Source organism: Ceratotherium simum, chromosome 16 (assembly GCF_057802395.1).
Source record: "Ceratotherium simum simum isolate JZ-2026a chromosome 16, ASM5780239v1, whole genome shotgun sequence".
Taxonomy (NCBI): Eukaryota; Metazoa; Chordata; class Mammalia; order Perissodactyla; family Rhinocerotidae; genus Ceratotherium; species Ceratotherium simum.
The window spans coordinates 490,565-511,707 of record NC_141915.1 but is presented as its reverse complement, the minus strand read 5'-3'; the positions used below and the strand labels follow the sequence as shown (position 1 = coordinate 511,707).

Genomic DNA, 21,143 nt, shown 5'->3' with positions numbered 1-21,143 from the left:
AGCACATCTGAGTCGTGTATGTAAATTGCAATCATGAAAATCAGGGCTTTCGCTGCATTTCTAAGAAATGTCCTTTTTTGGGTACTCTTGCTTTTATCTTACCTCTAAGACTCTTTAGAGAAGGTTCAACGGCGTGGCCTCAAAGGGGCCAGCGGGGGTGGCGGACACGAGGGCGGGATGAGACGAACACCCGCCGCCTCAAAGACCCTCCCAGCCCTGGAGTGGGCGAGGGGCCCTGCAGTCACAGCATCGCACACGCGGGCGAGGAAATACTGACCAACACGGCAGCGTTCCCTCTGACAGAGTGACTCCCCCTGAGGAATTCCAGCCATTCCGTGAGTCACAGAGAAGATAAAACAGACATTAATGAGCACATGTCAAGTGTTTAAGAATAGCGCCTGGCACACAGTGAGGGGTTCGGAAATGCTCGCTCCTGTTATTATTCCTAGCGAGCATTCTAAGAGCTCATTTAAAAAGGTAAGGACTGATTGATAGGATATATTAAGGGAGAAAAGGAGCATGTTAACAGTGTGTTTTATCTGGATAAGCCAGGAATTACGTTAAAAAAAGCACGTGGGGGAAAATGGGGCAAAATCTGTCCTGTAGTGACCCACACTCGCACGAAGGCCTGGGCCCTAGTGGAAGGCTGTGGGAACAGACGTGCTGGCGGCTGCTGCCTCTGAGGAGGGGAGTCTGGAGTATCTAGATGGGGGCGAAATTTGCTTTTTGCTATATTCTCTTTCACACTGTTTGAATGTTTCTTTACCAGGTGCTCATTTCAACAGTTTAAATACACGTATATGAATGAACCAGTTCCCAAACCTTGAGGTATACAATGTGTCTTTGCTCTGGGTTCCAAAACTCTGCTGTCGCCTTGACTGTGGAGCTTAAAATTAGAACTCCGCACCCCCAAGGAGACAAGTCAGAAGGGCTGGTTTCAGAATGAGGTTTGGAAGGTTCAGAATGAGGTTCGGAAACCTCCACCACCTGCACTGAGGCAGCCCAGAGTGGTGGGGGCGGGGCTGGGGGGATGTTGTCGTGGGTCATGACATAGACCGAGCATGCCCAATAGCAACAATGATAGCAATTCCCTGCAACTGTGCGTCCCTGGGGGGAGAGGTCACATGTGCTCTCGTCTGTGCAGTCCTGTTTCAGCTTCGTGGTCATCCATTTGATAGATCAGGAGAAAATGAGACTCGCAGAGGTCAAACAACTTCCCCCCAAAATCCCCACAGCTTTGTTCTGTCTGGTTTAATCGCATCTAACATGGAGTGAAACTAGACACAGTGGATGACCCCATCTGTATGTTCCCATTCATCCCATTCGTACAGGCACAGGCAAGGCGATTGTATGGGGAGAGAGGTCAGAACAGTGGCTATTCTGGGATGGGGGGTACTGCCTGGAGGGGGAGGGAGGGAGCCTTCTGTGGGGGGCTGAAAAGGTTCTAAGTCTTAATCTGGGTGGTGCTGCCTGGATATGCACATATGTAAACATTCATTGACCTTCCACAGGACATGCATGCCTTTCATCATATGTAAACGACACCTCTAACTAAAGAAATAGAAACTAAATGAAATCCATCATCTGTAAACTGTTTGAGAAAAGCATTAACAAGCTGTGATCAGCAATGAGACATCAGGGAACCCCACCATGCAGTTCTCAGCCACCCCAAAAGTCAAGTGGGATTTTGTGGGCTTGTCTTTCAGTTTCCGCCTAACCTATGCTGGCTGTAAAACTCCAGAGTGCTGTCTCACTGACCGAGACCATGCATGTGGCTCCAGAGAGCGGCAACCTGTCCAGAGGTTGCGTTTCTGGAAGGCACAGTGTTCAATAGATGGAGACAAGCTGTCCAGTGGTCAGAGCTCACCCCCTGGGAGCCAACCGCTTTGTGAGGTGGTGAGAGCCTCGGCCCTGGGAGTGTGCAAATCGAAGGCAAGGAGGGGATGCAGTGAGGGCATCCAGCAGTGACTCTGGGCTTGCCCCATTTCAACAGGCAGAACGTTCCTGGCAACAGAATCTATGGTTGCCTCTGGCTCACGCGTCTACCCCACCAGCCCAGCCGTGGGTTTGCTACTTTTCATTGACACAAGTAATATGTGGTATCTTCTCCATGTGAAAATTAAAACAGTATGAATAGGGCTAAAGTCCCCTTTGACCATCACCCCCAACCCTGCTCCCTTCTCGCCCCCCGCCCCCTGGATGCAGCCACTGTCATCATGCACAGCCCTTCAGACTCGTGTCACATTCACACGTACGCGATCGTGGACAATATAGTGGCCTTGTGTGTGTGTGTGTGTGTGATCTGCTTGTTTGTGTTTTACTAAAAGGCATCTTACTGTAAGTATCATCCTATAAACTATGTTCTTTCCACTCAACGATCTGTCTTGACAATCTTTCCACGTCACTGCTTACAGATCTGCCTCATTCTTTTTAGGCGACGCGTAGTGTTCCTGGTTATGGCCTGTGTACCTCATTTATTCAGCCATCTCTATTGGGTGGGCATTCGCGTCGTTCCAGTTGCTCACTGTTATTGACTATGCTTCAGCGAACATCCCTGTGCCTCTGTGGCACAGAAAGAATTTCTGGGTCCTGGGTTAGGCATATGTTCCACATTTACTTGACGCTGCCAGGTTGCCCTCTGAAATGGCGGTACCCTCCTCCAGCAGGGCGTGAGTTCACATTTCCGCAGATCCCCTCCAGCCCTCGACACCATCAACTTTAAGACTTTGCCAACTTGCTGGATGAAAATCAGTTTTTCATGGTTAAGTCGTACTTTTCTGCTTATTGGTGAGATTAAGCATTTTTTAGGGTTACGAGCCATTTGCATTTTCTCTCCTGTTCTGCTCACCATCATCTAAATTGGCCTTTGTTCCCCGCACCGCTCCCCGCTGCCCTGACCGCTGCCTGGAAGGCCTATCTCCTTCCCTCCACCCGCCTGATTCCTTCTCAGCCCTCAAAGGTCCCTTCCTGAGTGCCGTGGGCTTCCTGTGACTTCTAAGTGCGTCCCACTCCAGCTTAAGCCGCGGGGCTCCTCATGCTCACGGAGGTTTCAGAGGAGCTGGGAAGACAAGAGTGTGAGGAGGGCTACGGCACTAATCTCCATATCATTTAGTGAGAACCTGCTCTGTGCCAAGAACTTGCTCTACAAATTCCACTGTGTTAACTCACTTCATTCTCATAACAACCTGTGAGACAGGGACTGTTATTATATCCATTTTACAGAAGAGGAAATGGAGGTCCAGAGAAGCTAAGTAAACTGCCACCAAGGCTTCCTGCTGCTAAGTGGGCGAGCTGAGATTCAAATCCAGGCTTTAGTGTCAGCCTCTTGGAGTGCTTTGATGGGAGTAAGGATAGAGCTTAGGAAGCACAGAGAATGGGCACCTAACCTGGCCTGGGGCAGTCAGGGACGGCTTCCCAGAGGAGGTGACACCTCAGCTGAGCCTGAAGAAGGAATAAGAGGAGATGACCGGGCAATGAAACAAGAAATAGTTGTCCAGGACGAAGGAAGGGCCTGAGCAATGCTCGGAAGCTGGAGAGCTGTTTCCCGGGCCTGAGCCTGGCGTGTCCGCGGTGGGGCAGGAGACCAGGTCCCGGTGGGAGGTCAGGGCCAGATCTGGGCCATGCCAGGGTTGGTAGCCAACGCCGGGGCAGGGTCGGGCCTTCCCCTGCTCTGCCCGGGTGAGCAGCGTGCGGGGGGCTCAGCAGACAGCGCCCGACGGGACTCCTGGGGCGCCGGGCCACGTCCACCCCCAGCAGCTCCCGAGACAGCGCGCAGGCGCGGGGGTGAGGGGTGGGGGTGCCGCTGATTTACATCCTACAGGTTGGGGGGAAAACCCAGGAAGTGCAGCAGGGGCACTAATCAAATCTGAGGCTAATAATAAACGTCCTGAGTAATGAGGGGCCCGGGCCAGAGCAGGAGAGGTGGCCGGAGCCGGGCGGGCCCGGAGGAGCGGCGTGAGTAGCCGGGGAGGCGGGGGTGGTTGGGAGGGCTCGGCGCCGCCTGGGCTCCGTGGGGTCGGTGGGCGCGACGCCCACAGCAGATGGGCAAGCTGGGGCGGTCCGGGGCCTCCCCAAGCCCCCCCCGTGGAGAGCCCAGGTCTGGGGACTCCGGGGTCTGTGCCTTGCAGTCCAGGATGGGAGCCGCGAGGCCAGATGGTCAGCCACCGGGCCGGAATTCCCTCTGAGACCCCTACCACCAGCTGGCCAGAGGGCCCCGAGCCAGATTCACCAGGACTTTTTGTGTGTGTGTGAGGAAGACCAGCCCTGAGCTAACATCCATGCCAATCCTCCTCTTTTTTTCTGAGGAAGACTGGCCCTGGGCTAACATCCGTGGCCATCTTTCCTCTACTTTATATGGGTCGCTGCCACAGCATGGCTTGACAAGAGGTGCATGGGTGCGCGCCTGGGATCCGAACCTGTGAACCCTCGGGCTGCCAAAGCGGAGCGCGGGCACTTAACCACTGCACCACCGGGCCGGCCCCCACCAGGGTATTTTAAAAATATTTTATTTTGAAGTTGACACTTAGGCAAGAGTAGAGAGGAGAGTTTACAAACCCTCCTGGTGGGTCACCCGCTTCACATTTATCAATATGTGACCAACTCTGGTCACCCACGCCCCCCATCCCGGCTCCGGCCCCCTGGAGCATTTTAAAGCTAATTCCGAACATCGTGTTGTTTGATTTGGGGACACCTCAGGATTTATCTCTTAAAAACTCTTTAAAAAACAAAAACCAAAAAACTAACCATGATGTGGTGACCACTTCTGAAAACCATGATTCCTCGGTCTCTCCCCACTGCCGGCCGGTCAGTGTTCAGACTTCCCGATGGTCTCAGCTGTGCCTTTTCCTGTTGATTTGTGCAAACCGGGATCAAACACAGCCCACGTCAGCCTTTGACCCTATGTTTTAATCTAGCACCGTTCCCATTTTTTCCCTGCTGTTTATCTGTTGAAGAAGCTGAATCATGTGTCAGGGCAGCTTTTAAAGGTTTGCTTGAAAGCAGAAACCTGGAAGCGTAGGTCGCTAAAGCGGATAAAAGGAGCCAGGTCCTCCCTGTGCAGATGGGACCCGGGGCCGGATCTGAGCGGGTATCAGGGCCCACAGTGGCACAGCCTATTCTCTCCCCCACGCATCAGGTAGGGAGCCTGTCTTTTCTCTGTTCCCTTTTGTGTTGTGACCACATCCCCAGACGTGTCCTCAGCTAAGGGCTCAAATGTATAAAATTTCTGAGAGAGTTGGACCAGGGAGGGACCAGAGGTCGCCTTGATACAGGATGAAACTGCCTGGGCCCCCAGGACCAACCATGAGTCAGGATGGGTCAGAGCTGTGACCTGGCACTGATGGAGGCTACCTCATGCCGAGGACTCAGCCCTGGCCGGGAGTCAGGAGTTCTAGCTTCTGCTGCTCACGGACTTGCTGTGTGACCTTGGATGAGCCGCTTCACCTCTCTGGGCTCCCTTTCCTCAGCTGTAAAAAGAAGAAGAGCCTCTGTTCCACCAGATGTCCCTCAAAAACACAGAAGGGCTTTGAACCTGCCAGAGCCCCTCTTGAAGAGTCACAAGCAGTGGTTCTGAGAAGGGCTGCCGTTAAAAAAACACACTTTGACTTTCTTTAACCCAGCATTTTTCAAACTAATTTGACCCCAGAGGTCTTTCTTGGTGCAGCACCTATTAACAAGCCAAGCACGTGAGGAAGCATGGGCAGTGGGCTCCAGGAACCGTCCCTCCTGGCTGCTCTCCAGGCTCAGGGTGCACGGGAGCTGGGCTGGGAGCCGGGGCCACAGACCAGGCATGCAGGACTCCTTCCCTTCTTCCCCGTGTGTCAACAGAGCTTCTTTCCCAAGCTTCTGTTCTGCCTGGCCGGTGTCAGTCCTGGGGTTTTTCTGCCCTCTTTGGGGCTGACGATGACTCTGGCATTTTCCGTAGGTCCAGGCAGTGGTGGAGGAGGGGGAGCAGGGACGGCACCCTCTGGCCACTTGGGCGCTGTCTCTCGGTCAGGTCCAGCGGCGTGGTGGCTTCCCGGCCACGTGTCTTGAAAGCTCTCTCAGGCGCCCTTGTCCGATCTGACCCACTATCCACCCAACCATCACCTCACAGGGGGTTGGGTGGGAAGCAGTCTCTCCCTCTTTTCTCCCCAAATGAGGGAAGGGTCAAGGGTCTCTTTTTAATTTTGTTTGATTTGTTTGTTTTTTAAATTGCTTTTTGAATATGTAGTATAGTCACATGGTTGGAAGCTCAGAAAGTATAAAAAGGTATATAACAGAAAGCCTGCCTCCCCTCCCTGTCCTCTGTCTGCCCAGTTCCTGCCTCCCCTAGAATAAATAGCTTTATTGAGATATAATTTATATGCCATAAAGTTCACCCATTTAAAGTGTACAATTCAGTGTTTTTTAGTGTATTTACAGAGTTGTGCAGCCATCACTATAATCTAATTTTAGAAGATTTTCATCCCCAAAGAGAAGCCTTGTCCCTCCTCATCCTCCCCACCCCCAGCCTTAGGCGACCACTAATCCACTTTCTGTCTCTATAGATTTGCCTATTTTGCACGTTTTGTAGAAATGGAGTGTGGTGTTTTGTGACTGGCTTCTCTCACTTAGCATAATATTTTTGAAGTTCATCCATGTTGTAGCACGTATCAGTACTTAATTCCTTTTTATGGCCAAATAATATTCCATTTTATGGATATACCACATTTTATTTATCCATTCATCAGTTGATGGATATTTGGGTTGTTTCTACTTTTTTGTCTATTATGAATAACGCTGCTATGAACATTTGTGTACAAGTATTGGGTGGACATGTTTTCATTTCTCTGGGGAGTGGAATTGCTGGGTCATATGGTAATTCTGTGTTTAACATTTCAAGGAACTGCCAAAGTGTTTTCCGAGGTGGCTGCACAGTTTTATAATCCGGCCTAACACATGAAGGTTCCAATCTCTCCACATCCTTGCCAACACTTGTCACTGTCTTTTTCATTATAGCCATCCTAACAGGTACTCAGTGTGGTTTTGATTTGCATTTCCCTAGTGACAGATGATGTTGAGCATCTTTTTATGTGCTTGTTAGCCATTCATATATCTTCTTTGGAAAAATGTCTAACTCCTTAATCCATTTTTAAATTGGGTTGTCTTTTTATTATTCAGTTATAAGAGCTCTTTGTATAGTCTGGATACAAATCCCTTATCAGATATATGATTTGCAAATATTTCCTCCATGTCTGTGGATTGTCTTTTTATTTTCTTGATGGTGTTCTGTGAAACACATAAGTTTTTAATTTTGGTGAAGTCCAATTTCTCAATCTTTCTTTTAATCATTTGTGCGTTTGGTGTCATTGCCTAACCCCAAATCATGAAGATTCACTCCTGTTTTCTTCTGAAAGTTTGGTTTTAGTTCTTACATTTAGGTCTGTGATCCACTGCGAGTTAATTTTTTGTGTATGGTGTGAGGTAGAGATCCAAATTCATTCTTTTGTATGTGGCCATCCAGTTGTCTCAGCACCAATTGTTGAAAAAACTATACTTTCTCCCATTGAATTGTCTTGGTACCCTTGTTGAAAATCAATTGACCATAAATGTTAGGCCTTATTTTTGGACCCTCAGTTCTATTCTATTTATCTGTCTAGCTTCATGCCAGTGTCACACTATCTTATTTACTGTTGCTTTGTAGTAAGTTTTGAAATTGAGAAGTGTAAAAACAACTTTGTTGTTTTTCAAGATTGTTTTGCCTCTTCTGGGTCTCCTGCGTTTCCATATGATTTTAGGATAAGCCCTGGCAAATTCTTCAGAAAAGCCAGCTTGGATTTTGACTGGATTGTGTGGAATCTATGGAAGAATTTGGGGAGTATTGCATCTTAACAATGCTAAGTCTTTCAATCCATGAAAGTGGGATGTTTCTCCATTTATTTAGGTCTTTAATTTCTTTCAACAATGTTTTTTAGTTTTCAATGTACAAGTTTTGTAATTCTGTTGTTAAATTTATTCCTAAGTATTTTATTTAAAACACTGTTTTTGGTTTCTTATGTTTCCTTACAGTGTTTCTTTATGTGTATACCAACACTTATAAATATAGATTAGAACTTTCCCCCTTCTTGTAAAAAATAAAAGGAGGAAGGAAGGAAGGAAGGAAGAAAAGGAGCTTATGAATCGTGCTGTTATGTACCTTGTTTTGTTTTTATTTTTGTTTTTCCAATTAATATATCCTGGAGTTCTTTCCACAGCAATATACAAAGAGGTTCCTCATTCCTTTTTTAATAGCTGCATAATAGTCCAGGGTATAAATGTACTATAATTTACTCAGTCAATCCTCTTTTGATGGACATTTGGGTTATTTCCAATCTTCTGCTATTACAAATATTGCTGCAATGAATTTATCGTTTCGCACTCTGGGATAAATCCTTGAGTTTAATCACTGTGTCAGTGGGTAAGTACATCAGTAATTTTGACAAATATTGCCCTCCATGAGGGCTATCCCTGTTTCCTCTCCCTCTATAATGGATGAGAGTGCACTTTCCTCATGACCTTGCCAATAAACGGTGTCATTAAGCTTCTGGATTTTTAACAATCTGTTAGGGGAAGATGGTATTAGTGTAGTTTGAATCTGCCTTCTCTTGGGAATGTGACCAACATCTCGTGCTGTTTGTCCCTGTCTGTGAACTGTCTCTTCAGCGCCTTTGCCCCATGTCTGTTGGCTGGCTGGCTTTTTTCTTTCTTTGCACTCTTTAGATATGAGTTGTGAATGTTTTGTTCCCATTTTTCATTTGTCTTTGGACTTTCCTTAAGTGTTGCCTGCCATGCAGAAGTCTTTTGTTTGTTCATTTGTTTTGTGTCATCTATTTTATCAATCTTTCTTTATAGCTTTTGGATTTGGGGTCATAGTTAGAAAGACCTTTTATACTGCAAGATTATAAAGAAGTTATCAGATGATTTCTTCTCTAGAATTTTTTATAATTTTATTCCTTTTCACATTTAAACCTTTGACTGGGCTGTTTTTTCGATCTAGGGAGAATTATTTTCTCTGCTGGTTTTCTGGCTCAGCCACTTTGTTTGTGCCACGATCTCTCCCCCAAATTTTGAAAGCAAAAGCCAGGATTTCTGCTCCCCCCCTCCCCCTACCGGGACCCCTCTGCCCTGAGTCCTTGGAGGCAGGAACTGCGGCAGGGGAAGAGGGCAGGATGAAATTCACATAGGATCCCAGCCTGTAACACAGTGCAAGAACGTGCATTGCTTTTCATTCCACAAGTCTTTACTGAGGACAGCTAGCTATAAGATTTTCGGTCATTTATGAGCATTTATTAAGCTCCCGCTGTGTGCCTGGTATTGTGGAAGGCACTGGATTCAGAGATGAATGAGACAGTGTCAGGAGGCAGAGTGGCTACTCTCCCAGAGGTCAAATTACAAAACAAGAAACAACACAGAGAGAGTGTGCTCAGGCCTCACGCTCACAGAGGGAGGCACACGTGAGGCAGCTCAGGGGAGAGGCAAGGTGACAAGGCGTCCATGGGGACAAGTGTTTGGAAAGTCATGTTGGTTGAGCCACGAGTTGAGGGTCTGGGAGCAGTTCCCAGGCCTGGAGTGCTAATTTGATACTGTCATTATTATTAATAACAATATTATAATCATTTTACATTACTGTAATAAAATCATTTTCTATTACTATATTATTACAATCATTTTATATTACTATAAATGGTTATAACGAATCCATTATATTTTATACTACTTATATCAAAACAATAACTACCATTGGGCAGCCATGTCTTGGGCCAGTTACAGGCGTGTCATGTACACATCCTTGGGAAACTTCCTCTGCAGAGGAAAGGCTATGATCCGCATTTTACAGAGAAGGAAAGCTGAGGTTTTGTGCTGCCCAGAGAGCTGGGCTCTCCCCATCACGGGCACCTCTGCTCTCACACACACTCTGTCACTGAACTGTGGCAAATCAGTCTTCAGAATGAGCTAACAGGAGGCAGAAGTTACGATGGCTAGAAATGGGTGCCCCCATTGTATAAACAGAAAACTGAGCAAGGGACTTGAGTAGTCACTCAGGCCTTAATTTAGTTCCGACTTTAGACCCAGCGTGGGGATGGTGCTCACCACCCTCAGAGTCTCTGACAGTTCGTTTGGGTGGGGGTGGTGCCTGGCAGGGGTTGGTCTCAGAGCTACTTTCAGTATTTCAAAAAAGCCTGTGAGAAATCATGTATAGCTAACTGAAGTGAAAAGCCACCTTTTCCTCTTCCTTCTCCTCCTCCTCCCCTCCTCCTCCTCCCCCCTCCCCCTCCTCCTCCTCCCCTCCCCTCCTCCTCCCCTCCTCCTCCTCCTCCTCCTCCCCTCCTCCTCCTCCTCCTCCTCCCTCCTCCTCCTCTCCCTCTTCCTCCTCCTCCTCCCCTCCTCCTCCTCTCTCCTCCTCCTCCTCTCTCCCTCCCTCCTCTCCTCCTCCTCCTCTCCTCCTCCCCTCCCCTCCTCTCCTCCCCCCTCCTCCCTCCCCTCCTCCTCCTCCTCCTCCTCTTCCTCTTCCTCCTCCTCCCCTCCTCCTCCTCCTCCCTCTCCCCCCCCCCCCCCTCCCCTCCTCCTCCTCCTCCCCTCCTCCTCCTCCCTCTCCCTCTCCTCCTCCTCCCTCCTCCTCTCCTCCTCCCTCCTCCTCCCTCCCCTCCTCCTCCCCTCCTCCTCCTCCTCCTCCTCCCCCTCCTCCCCTCCCTCCTTCTCCTCCTCCCCTCCCCTCCTCCTCCTCCCTCCCTCTTCCTCTTCCTCCTCCTCCCTCCCCTCCCTCCCCTCCTCCCTCCCCTCCCCTCCTCCTCCTCCCCTCTCCCTCTCCTCTCCTCCTCCCCTCCTCCTCCTCCTCCTCCTCCTCCCTCCTCCCTCCTCCTCCTCCTCCTCTCCTCCTCCTCCTCCCTCCCTCCTCCTCCCTCCCCTCCTCCTCCCCTCCTCCTCCCCCCTCCTTCCTCTTCCTCCCCTCTCCCTCCTCTTCCTCCCTCCCTCCTCCTCCCCCTCCCCTCCTCCTCCCCCTTCCTCCCCTCCCCTCCTCCCCCCTCCTCCCCTCCCCTCCTCCTCTCCCTCTTCCTCTTCCTCCTCCTCCCCTGTCCCCTCCCCTCCCCCTCCTCCTCCCCTCCCTTCTCTTCCTCCCCTCCTCCTCCTCCTCTCCCTTCTCCTCCCTCCTCCTCCTCTCTCCTCCCTCCTCTCCCTCCCCTCCCCCCTTCTTCGTGATTAATAAAATTGAGGATGTAAATGGCCGTTGTCAGTTCTCCCACGTCACCCAGGTTTCAGGCTGTGGCCTCCTCCAGGGCACACACCCATCTCTTCATAGTGGAATCCCCTCCTGCCTCCACCCCACCAGTGACAGCCTAGCTCATAGCCCCCAGCTCAGGTTGCGTTTGCTCAAAGACTGGATGAGAAATTTCTCCTGTGTTGAAGCTTTTATTGCCCTTTCTTTTCAAGTCGTATGGACAGGTTTTCTTGGCACAACTGTAAAGAGCAAGCATGGGGAGCCAACACTTTCCCCACCCTGCTCCGTTGTCAGGGCCAGAGCCCTTTCCCCACCTGGGGAAAGACAGGGAGTTGGTCCTCCTCTTTTTCCCTTGCCCCAGGTCAGGCCTGGGCCAGCACAGTCCCCTGTGTGGCGAGGAGCCGCGATGTTAATAAGGGCAGTGGCTCAGGGAGGGAGGCCTTTACTCAGGAGCTCAGCACCACCTAGATGCTCACCATGGCCGTGTGAAGTAAGCCACAGTGCCCCCACTTTACAGGGGAGGTGAGCCCGGGTCCAAGGAGGGGAAGTTCTACCCAGGGTCACACAGCTGGAGAGGCTGGACCCGGGCTTCATGGTCCAGTGGTCCCCAACCATTGCTGCCCGGCGGCTTCACCGGCTCATCTGCAGAGTCTCAGAATATAGTATGCCCACACTGCTGGGTCTTGACTTTTCAATCTTAGACACTGTGTATTGATTTCCTGCTTTCTAAGATGAGAACTTCGCTCTCACATCACCTTACATCTGCGCACACCCCTCCCGTAGTGTGGTGTTAGGTTAGACCTGTGTGGGCTGTGAGCAGTTCTGATGCAAGGAATGGGCGGACCCCATGGTGGACACAGTGACCCAAGAGGGCATGGGAGGGCCAGCAGACATGACACCCAGACGGCCTGGCCCCTCTGCCCACACTGACGCCCTCAGGGGTTTCCAGAGAATCCATGAGCAACTGGATTGTCCTGGATCCCCCTACCTGACCCGGGTGCTCCAGGATAGACTGCCCTCTCTGCTGCCAGCTGGTCAGTTTGCCCCCGAATGTAAAACCCTCTGCGGTTTTTCCTGCCCCCTCCTTCCTCTCTCTTACAAGTCGTTGTTGTCCCTGTTTGCTGACGGTGGTCTCATGGCTGTCCCCCCTCGGGGAAGCGAGCAAGCTGTTTTACGGTGGACATAATTCATGGTCGCTGAGTTAGTCATTGGTAGCTGTTCACATATTGATGACAATGTAAACTTTGTTCACAGCCGAGCCATACATGCACTCTGATTTTCCTGGAGTTGATAACTCCTCAGTTTTCTCTGCCTGTCTCAGTAATTTAGCCCCGGCTCTGTGACGGATCCAGCCTGTCGATGGGTCAAACATGCTCGCTTATCTGTTGTTCCCACTGGAGACACTCCTTCTCGTTTCTCCTGTTTTAGCGGGGGCAGGGTTCCCTCTAGGCCTGCAAGCAGCCGTCTCCGGGGAGACTTCCTTCACCTTCACTCTGAGAATTTCTGCCTTCACCTCTTTGCTGAGATGGATCCTGTTTTTCTCCCCCCCTCCTCATGTTTTTGTCTACTCTCTAGCATGTGGAGTAAACACGGGTGGGCTCCACAGCAACGGAGCACATCCTCCAGTAGCTGACCGAGCAATGGCACATGCGTGGAAGATAAGATTTTTGAGATCTTGTATGTCTCATAATGTGTCTATTCGAGCCCCCACTTGGTTCATAACAGGTAGTGTTCTAGACTGAAAATAATTTTCCATCATAAATTTGAAGCATTGTTCTACTTTCTTCTTCCTTCTTGTTTTGCTTTTTTTGTGGTAAAATATATAAAACAAAACTTACCATTTTAGTCATTATTAAGTGTACAATTCAGTGGCATCAGTACACGCATGATGTTTTGCAACCATCACCACTATGTATACCCAAAACTTTTTCATCGTCCCAAACGGAAGTTCTGTCCCCGTTAAACAGTAACTCCCAATTCCCCTCTCCCCCCAGCTCCTGGTAACCTCTAACCTACTTCTTAACTCTACAAATTTGCTACTTTATTTACCTCGTATGAGTAGAATCATACATGTTTGTCCCTTTGTGTCTGGCTCATTTCACTTAGCGTAATGTCCTCGAGGTTCGTCCACGTTGTAGTGTGTGTCAGTACTGCACTCATTTTAGTAACCGAGCAATATTCTAGTGTACGTGTATACACAGCACAATTTACTTGTCCTTTCATCTGTTGATGAACAGTTGGATTTTCCACCTTTTGGCGATTGTGAATACTGCTATGAATGTTGGTGTACAAGTCTCTGTTTGAATCACTGCTTTCAGTTCTTTTAGCTATACCTAGGAGTGGAATTCTTGGATCATATGGTAGTTCTACGTGTAATTTTTTGAGGAACTGCCAAACTGTTTCCTGTAGTGGCTGCACCATTTTACATTCCCACAATCAACACGTGAGCGTTCCAATTTCTCCACATCCTTACCGACACTTGTTATTTTTCCCTTTTTTGATAATAGCCATCCTAGTGGGTGTGAAGTGGTATGTCATTGTGGCTTTGATTTGCATTTCCCTAATGACTAATGATGCTGAGCACTTTTTTCATTTGCTTCTTGGCCATTTGCATGTCTCCTTTGGAGAAATGTCTATTCAAGTCCTTTGCCTATTTTTAAATTGGGTTGTTTGTCTTTCTGTTATTGAGTTGTAGGAGTTCTTGATATATTCTGCATATTAATCCCCTATCAGATATATGATTTGCAAATATTTGCTCCCATTCTGTGAGCTGCCTTTTCACTCTCTCAATAGTATCTTTTGATGCACAGAAGTTTTTAATTTTGATGAAGTCCGGTTTATCTAGGTGTCATATCCAAAGCGTCACTGCCAAATTCAATGCATGAAGATTTTCCTCTATGTTTTCTTTTAAAAGCTTTTTAGTTTTAGCCCTTAAATTTAGTTCTTCGATACATTTTAAGTTAATTTTTATACATGTTGTAACGTAAGTGTCCAACCTCATCCTTTTCCATGTGGATATCCAATTTTCTCAGCATCATTGATTGAAAAGACTATTCTTTCCCCATTGAAAGGTTTTGGCACCCCTGTTGAAAATCAATTGACCATACGTGAGAGTTTATTTCTGGGCTCTATTCTATTTCACTAGTCTGTGTGTCTGTCTTTATTCCAGTATCACACTGTTTACTTTAGCTTTGCAGTAAGTTTCCAAATCAGGAAGTGTGAGTCTTCTAACTGTGTTCTTCTTCAAGATTGTCTTGGCTTATTTGGGGTCCCTTGCAATTCCATATGAATTTTTAGGATGAGATTTTTTATTTGTGTAAAAAAGTCATTGAGATTTTGTTAGGGATCGTACTGAATCTGTAGGTCACTGGGTAGTATTGACATCTTAACGATACTGAGTCTTCCAGTCCATGAACACGGCATGTCTTTTATTTAGGTCTTCTTTAATTTCAGCATGTTTTGTAGTTTTCAGGGTACATTTCTTTCATCACCTTGGTTAAATTTATTTCTAAGTATTTTATTCTTTTTTATGGCTTTAAAATGGAATTGTTTTCTTAATTTCCTTTTAGGATTGTTCATTGCAAGTATATATATATGCAACTGATTTTGAATCCTGCAACTCTGCTAAATTCTTTTATTAGCTCTAAGAGTTTTTTTGTGTGTGGGGAATTTTTAGGGATTTTACGTATAAGGTCACGTCCTCTGTGAACAGAGATAATTTTACTTTCTCCTTCCCAGTTTGGATACCTTTACGTCTTTTTCTTGCCTAATTGCCCTGGCTAGAACTTCCAGTACTATGTTGAATGGAAGTAGTGAAAGGGGTCATTCTTTTCCTGTTGCTAATCTTAGGGGACAAGCTTTCAGTCTTTCACCATTGAGTATGAGGTCAACTGTAGGTTTTTCAGATATGGCTTTTATCATATTGGGGAAGTTCTCGTCTATCCCTACTTTACTGACTATTTTTATCTTGGAAAGCATTGAATTTTGTCAAATGCTTTTCTGCATCGAGATGATCGTGTAGTTTTTTCTTCATTCTTTTAATGTCTATCACATTGATTGATTTTCATGTGTTGAACCATCATTACATTCCAGTAATAAATCCCACTTGGTTATGGTGTATAATCCTTTTAATATGCTGTTGGATTTGATTTGCTAATATTTTGTTGAGGATTTTTATATCTATATTCATAAGGCAATTAATTTTCTTTTCTTATGAGGTCTTTATTAAAATTTGGTATCAGTGTAATGCTGGCCTCATAGAATGAGTTAGGAAGTGTTCCCTCCTCTTCAATTTTTTGGAAGAATCTGAGAAGGATTAGTGTTAATTCTTCTTTAAATGTTTGGTTGAATTGACCAGTGAAGCCATCTGGTCCTAAGCTTTCCATTGGGAAGTTTCTGGTTACTGATTCAATCTCCTTACTTCTTATAGGTCTGTTCGGATATTCTTTCTTCATGTGTCAGTTTTGGTAGATTGTATATTTCTAGGAATTTGTCCATTTATCTAGATTATCCAATTTGTTCGTGTACAGTTATTCATAGTATTCTCTTATAATCCTTTTTATGTCTGTAAAATTGATAGTAATGTCTCCACTTTTGTTTCTGATTTTAGTCATTTGAATCTCTTCTCTTTTTGTTAGTCAATCTAGCTAACGGTTTGTCAATTTTGTTAATCTATTCAGAGAACCAACTTTTGGTTTTATTGATTTTCTCTATTATAGTTTTTCTGTTCTCTATTTTATTTTTCTCTCCTCTGATCTTTATTATTTCTTTCCTTCAGCTAGCTTTGGATTTAGTTTGCTCTTCTTTTTGTAGTTCCTCATGGTGTACAGTTGGGTTATCATTTGAGAATTTCTTCTTTTCTAGTGTATGTGTTTACAGCTATAAATTTCCCTCTTAACATTACTTTCGCTGTATCCCATAACTTTTGATTTGTTGTGTTTTCATTTTCATTTATCTAAAGATATTTTATAATTTTCCTTGTGATTTCTTTGTTGACATGTTGGTTGTTTAAGAGTGCATTGTTTGATTTCCACATAATTGTGAATTTTCCAGTTTTCCTTCTGTTATTGCTTTTTAGTTTCGTTCCATTTTGATCAGAAAAGATACTTTGAATGATTTCAATCTTTTTAAACCTATTAAGACTTGTTTTGTGATCTAATATATGGTCTGTCTTGGAGAATGTTCCATGTACATGTGAGAAGAATGTGTATTCTGCTGTTGTTGAGTATAGTGTCCTGTATATGTCTGTTATATGTAATTGGTTTATAGTGTTGTTCAAGTCCTCTATTTCCTTATTGATCTTTTTTCTGGTTCTTCTATCCATTACTGAAAGTGGGGTATTGAAATATCCAAAATACTATTGTAGGGCTGGCCCTGTGGCTTAGCGGTTAAGTGCGTGTGCTCCGCTACTGGCAGCCTGGGTTCGGATCCCAGGCGTGCACCGACGCACCGCTTCTCCGGCCATGCTGAGGCCGTGTCCCACATACAGCAACTAGAAGGATGTGCAACTATGACACACAACTATCTACTGGGGCTTTGGGGGAAAAAAAGGAGGATTGGCAATAGATGTTAGCTCAGAGCTGGTCTTCCTCAGCAAAAAGAGGAGGATTAGCATAGATATTAGCTCAGGGCTGATCTTCCTCACAAAAAAAAAACAAAACAAAAAAAACAAAATACTATTGTAGAACTATTTATTTCTCCCTTCAATTCTGTCAATTTTTGTTTCATATACTTTTGGGCTCTGTTGTTAGATGCATATATGTGTATAATTGTTATATCTTCTTACTGTATCAAACTTTTTATCAATATATATTGTCTTTCTTTGTCTCTTGCAACTTCTTTTGATTTAAAGACAATATGTCTTTAAATGTCTGACAATAATATAGCCCCCTCAGCTCTCTTTTGTTTATAATTGCATGGAATATGTTTGTCCATTGTTTTGCTTTCAGTCTCTTTGTGTCATTTTATCTACAGTAAGTCTCTTGTAGACAGCCTATAGATGGATCATGTTTTCTCTTTTAATCCACTCTGCCAATATCTGCCTTTTAGTAGGGGAGTTTAGTCCATTTACATTAATGTGATTACTGATAAAGAAGGATTTACTTCTGTCATTTATCTGTTTTCTGTAGGTCTTAGATATTTTTTATTCCTCAATTCCTCCATTACTGCCCTATTTTGTCTAGTTGATTTCTTGAAGTGTATCATTTTTATTCCCTTTTTCTTTCCTTTACTGTATTTTTTAAGTCATTTTCTTAGGGGTTACCTTGGGAATTAACATCTTAAACTTATAACTTAGTTTGAATAGTATACAAACACTCTGTTCCTATGTCTCTGACCCTTCCCGTTTACATTGTTATTGTTACAGATCACCTCTTCATATATTTTATGCCCATTAGCATCAGTTTATAACCATTGTTGGCCCATTAAATCATATATGAAAAAAGAGGAGTTATAAACCACACAAGAAGTACAATAATATTGGCTTTTATATTTCCCCGTGTAGTTATCTTTACCAGTGTTCCTATTTTTTCTTGTGGCTTCAGGTTACTGTCTAGTGTCCTTCATTTCAGCATGAAGGACTCCTGCTAGCATTTCCTGTAGGGCAGGTCTACTGGTAATGCATTCCCTCAGCTTTTGTTTATCTGGAAATGTCTTCATTTCTCCTTCATTCTTGAAAAATGGTTTTGCTGGGTATATAATTCTTGATTGACAGTTTTTTCCTTTCAGAACTGTAAATATATCATCCTACTGCCTTCTAGCCTCCATGGTTTCTGAGGAGAAATCAGCTGTTAATTTTATTGATAATCCCGTGTGTGTGACAAGTGCTCTTCTCTTGCTGCTTTCACAGTTCTCTTTTTGTCTTTGGGTTTTGGTGATTTTATTACAATGTGTCTCAGTGTGGGGCTCTTTGAGTTTATCCTGCTTGGAGTTCATTGAGCTTCTTGAACATGTATCATCATGTCTTTCTTAAGACATGAATCTTAAGATTTGGGAAGGTTTTGGCCATTATTTCTTCAAGTATTTTTTCTGCCCCTTTTTCTCTCTCTCTTCTCCTTCTGGAACTCCTATAAGCATATGGTGGTACGTTGATGGGGTCCCACAAGTCCCTCAGGGTCTGCTCATTTTTCCTCATTCTTTTTTATTTCTGCATCTCAGACTAAATAATTTTAATTGTCTTATCTTCAGATTCACTGATCCTTTCTTCTGCCTCCTCAAATCTGTTGTTGAACCCTTCTAGTGAAGTTTTTTTTTTCAGTTATTGGACTTTTCAATTCCAGAATTTCTGTCTGTTTCCATTTTTTAATAGACCATCTTTTAGAGCAGTTTTGGATTCACAGAAAAGTTGAGTGGAAAGTACAGAGAGTTCCCATAGACCCCCGGCCCCACACTTGCCCAGCTTTCCTCACTGTCCACACCCTGCACTAAAGTAGTACATGTGTTACAATCAATGAATTTACATTCATACATCATTATCACTCAAAGTCCATAGTTTACATTAGGATTCACTCTTGGTGTTGTATATTCTGTGGGATTTAACAAATGTATAATGACTTGTATTCACCATGATAATATCATACAGAATAGTTTCACTGCCCTATAAAATCCTCTGTGTTCTGCCTTTATCTTTCCTTCTCCCCAACCCCTGACAACCACTGATCTTTCTACTGTCCATAGCTTTGCTTTTTCCAGAATGTCATATAGTTGGAATCATGCAGCAGCCTTTTCAGCTTGGCTCCTTTCACTTAGTAATTTGCATTTAAGTTTCCTCCATGTCTTTTCATGGCTTGATAACTCATTTCTTTTTAGGGCTGAGGAATATTCCATTGTTTGGATGTACCACAGTTTATTTATCCATTCACCCACTGAAGGAAACTTTGGTTGCTTCCAGGTTTTGAATCCTTTTTTACAACTTCTCTTTATTCACATTCTCATTTTGCTCGTACATAATTTTCCTGATTTCCTTTAGTTCTTTGTCCGTGGTTCTCTTTAGCTCATTGGACGTATTTAAGACAGTTGATTTAACATCCTTGACTAAGGTTTCCTCAGGGATGGTTTCTATCAAATTCTTTTTTTTTTTTCTGTGAATGTGCCATATTTTCCTGTTTATTTGTATGTTTTATAAATTTTTTGAGAACTGGACATTTTGAGTATTGTTTTGTGGTAACTCTGGAAATCTAATTCTCCCACTCAGGGATTGATGAATCTTGCTTGTTGAGGGCTAGAGTCTGTTTGTGACTTTTCCAAATTATTTTTGCAAAGTGTATATGCCTTGTGTGGGGTCACTGAAGTTTCTGTTCCTTCATCTCTGCAGTCAACCAGTGATCTGACAAAGATTTCCTTAAATATCTGGTCCCCAAAAGGGTGGGAAAGTACTGTCTGTCTCTTTAAATCCCCTGGAAGCCACATCACCCCTTGGGGGTTGAAACAATGGCCACCAGCCTCTGTCCTGGCTCCTCAGTGATCGAAAGCAGCAATAAGCAATCAGAACTCACAACCCCAATATCTGGAGTGTGAGGCCCTTCCTGGCCACCCGGGCTCCAGCAAGGTGCACCAGGAATGCGGGCAGCTGTCTCCATTGCTGCCTCCGTGGGGCTGGGGGCTGGGGAATGGTAGCCACCATCATGCGATAGGCTGGAATGCAATGAAATTCCCGAAATTTACCAGCTTCTGCACTCAGCTCTCCTCTGGACAATTCCAGAGTTCCAAAATAGTTACTTCAGACGGTTGCTGCTAGCTCCGTAGCCGTTTAGCTGGAGGGGCAGATTCCTGGGGCTTCCTGCTCTGCAACCTTCCCTGCTCTCCTCACATCCCAGTTTCACTTTGAGATGTTCACTCACTTCCTAACTAACAAAGCTCTGTAGATAGCCTGCTTGTTCTCAAGAAGGTTTTAGGATTTGCTCTTAATCTCTGGTGATCCTAAATTTCATGATGCTGGGTCTTGGTTTGTGAGAATTTATTGTGCCAGACACCTGATTGGCTCGTTGAATCTGGAAGCTAATGTCCTTCAAATCTGTTTTTTGTGGAACTCCCATAAGTCAACTTTGCGACCTCCTGAAATGATTCCATAATTTTCACGTCTTTTCTCTCCCTATTTTCTGGTAAGTTTCTTTGATTACATCTTACAACCCTTCTACGGATGCTTTTATTCTGGCTATTATATTTCTAATTTCTAGTAATTCTTATTTGTTCTATGAATAGTCTTTGAAAACAGTACACCATTCTTTTTCGTAAACGCAAAAATTCTCCTACCTTTCTGAGGGTGTCAGTTGTGCTGTTGCTGTCCTGTGCTTGTCTTCATCCCCGCATTCTCTCCGTCGGCTCCACGCGTGTCTCTTCCTGTCACATGGAGGTGGGCTCCAGCGTCACGTGACTCATCACAGTTCAGACTGAGGCACAAACAGCTGACTAGAAGTTCTGGGTAAACGGACGGGTAGTTAACGCAGCAGCTTTGCTCTGGGGCGGTCAGGCTGCGACTTGGTCATTTTCTTGAGAGAATCTCCCGTTCGGTGCCTCCAGGCCTTTTCCTTTGGGTCAGTTTTCCCAGAGCAGAGTCTGACGATTTCCTGCCAGTTGCAGGATGGGGCAGGAGACATTTAAATAAACCAGGCCACAGCTCTCCTTAGGTAGTGGCTGGGGCGAGTGTGGACCTCTTGCTGCCCTCAGCTGTGCCTGACGAGACCGCAGTCTTCTGCTTGGATGGGCGAGGGGCCATCACCTGCCTGGCGATGGGGGTCTGGCTGGGGTCAAGCCCTCTTTATATAAATTTCCAACTAATTCTTCTACCATTGCTTTGCCCTCTCCTCCCCCACTGTCAGAGATTCTTGATTCCAGAGTCTTCCTGGGGTACTGTGGCTCAAATCAGCTTCCTTCCCCCTAATGGCACAAAAGAGAGATCTTAAACTGCAGTCAGTCACCCCAGTCCCTCTGC

At 45.5% G+C, this 21,143-nt stretch overlaps 1 protein-coding gene across 1 annotated transcript in view; it reads left to right on the top strand.

The window, feature by feature from the left end:
- The first annotated feature begins 3,860 nt into the window (after nucleotides 1-3,860).
- TNFRSF13B (TNF receptor superfamily member 13B) overlaps nucleotides 3,861-21,143 on the top strand; it is a 33,797-nt gene continuing 16,514 nt past the window's right edge. The window contains exon 1 of the mRNA XM_014789436.2: nucleotides 3,861-3,954. Coding sequence (XP_014644922.1) covers nucleotides 3,894-3,954 — 61 coding nt within the window. The 5' untranslated portion in view covers nucleotides 3,861-3,893. The remainder of the gene's footprint in view (nucleotides 3,955-21,143) is intronic.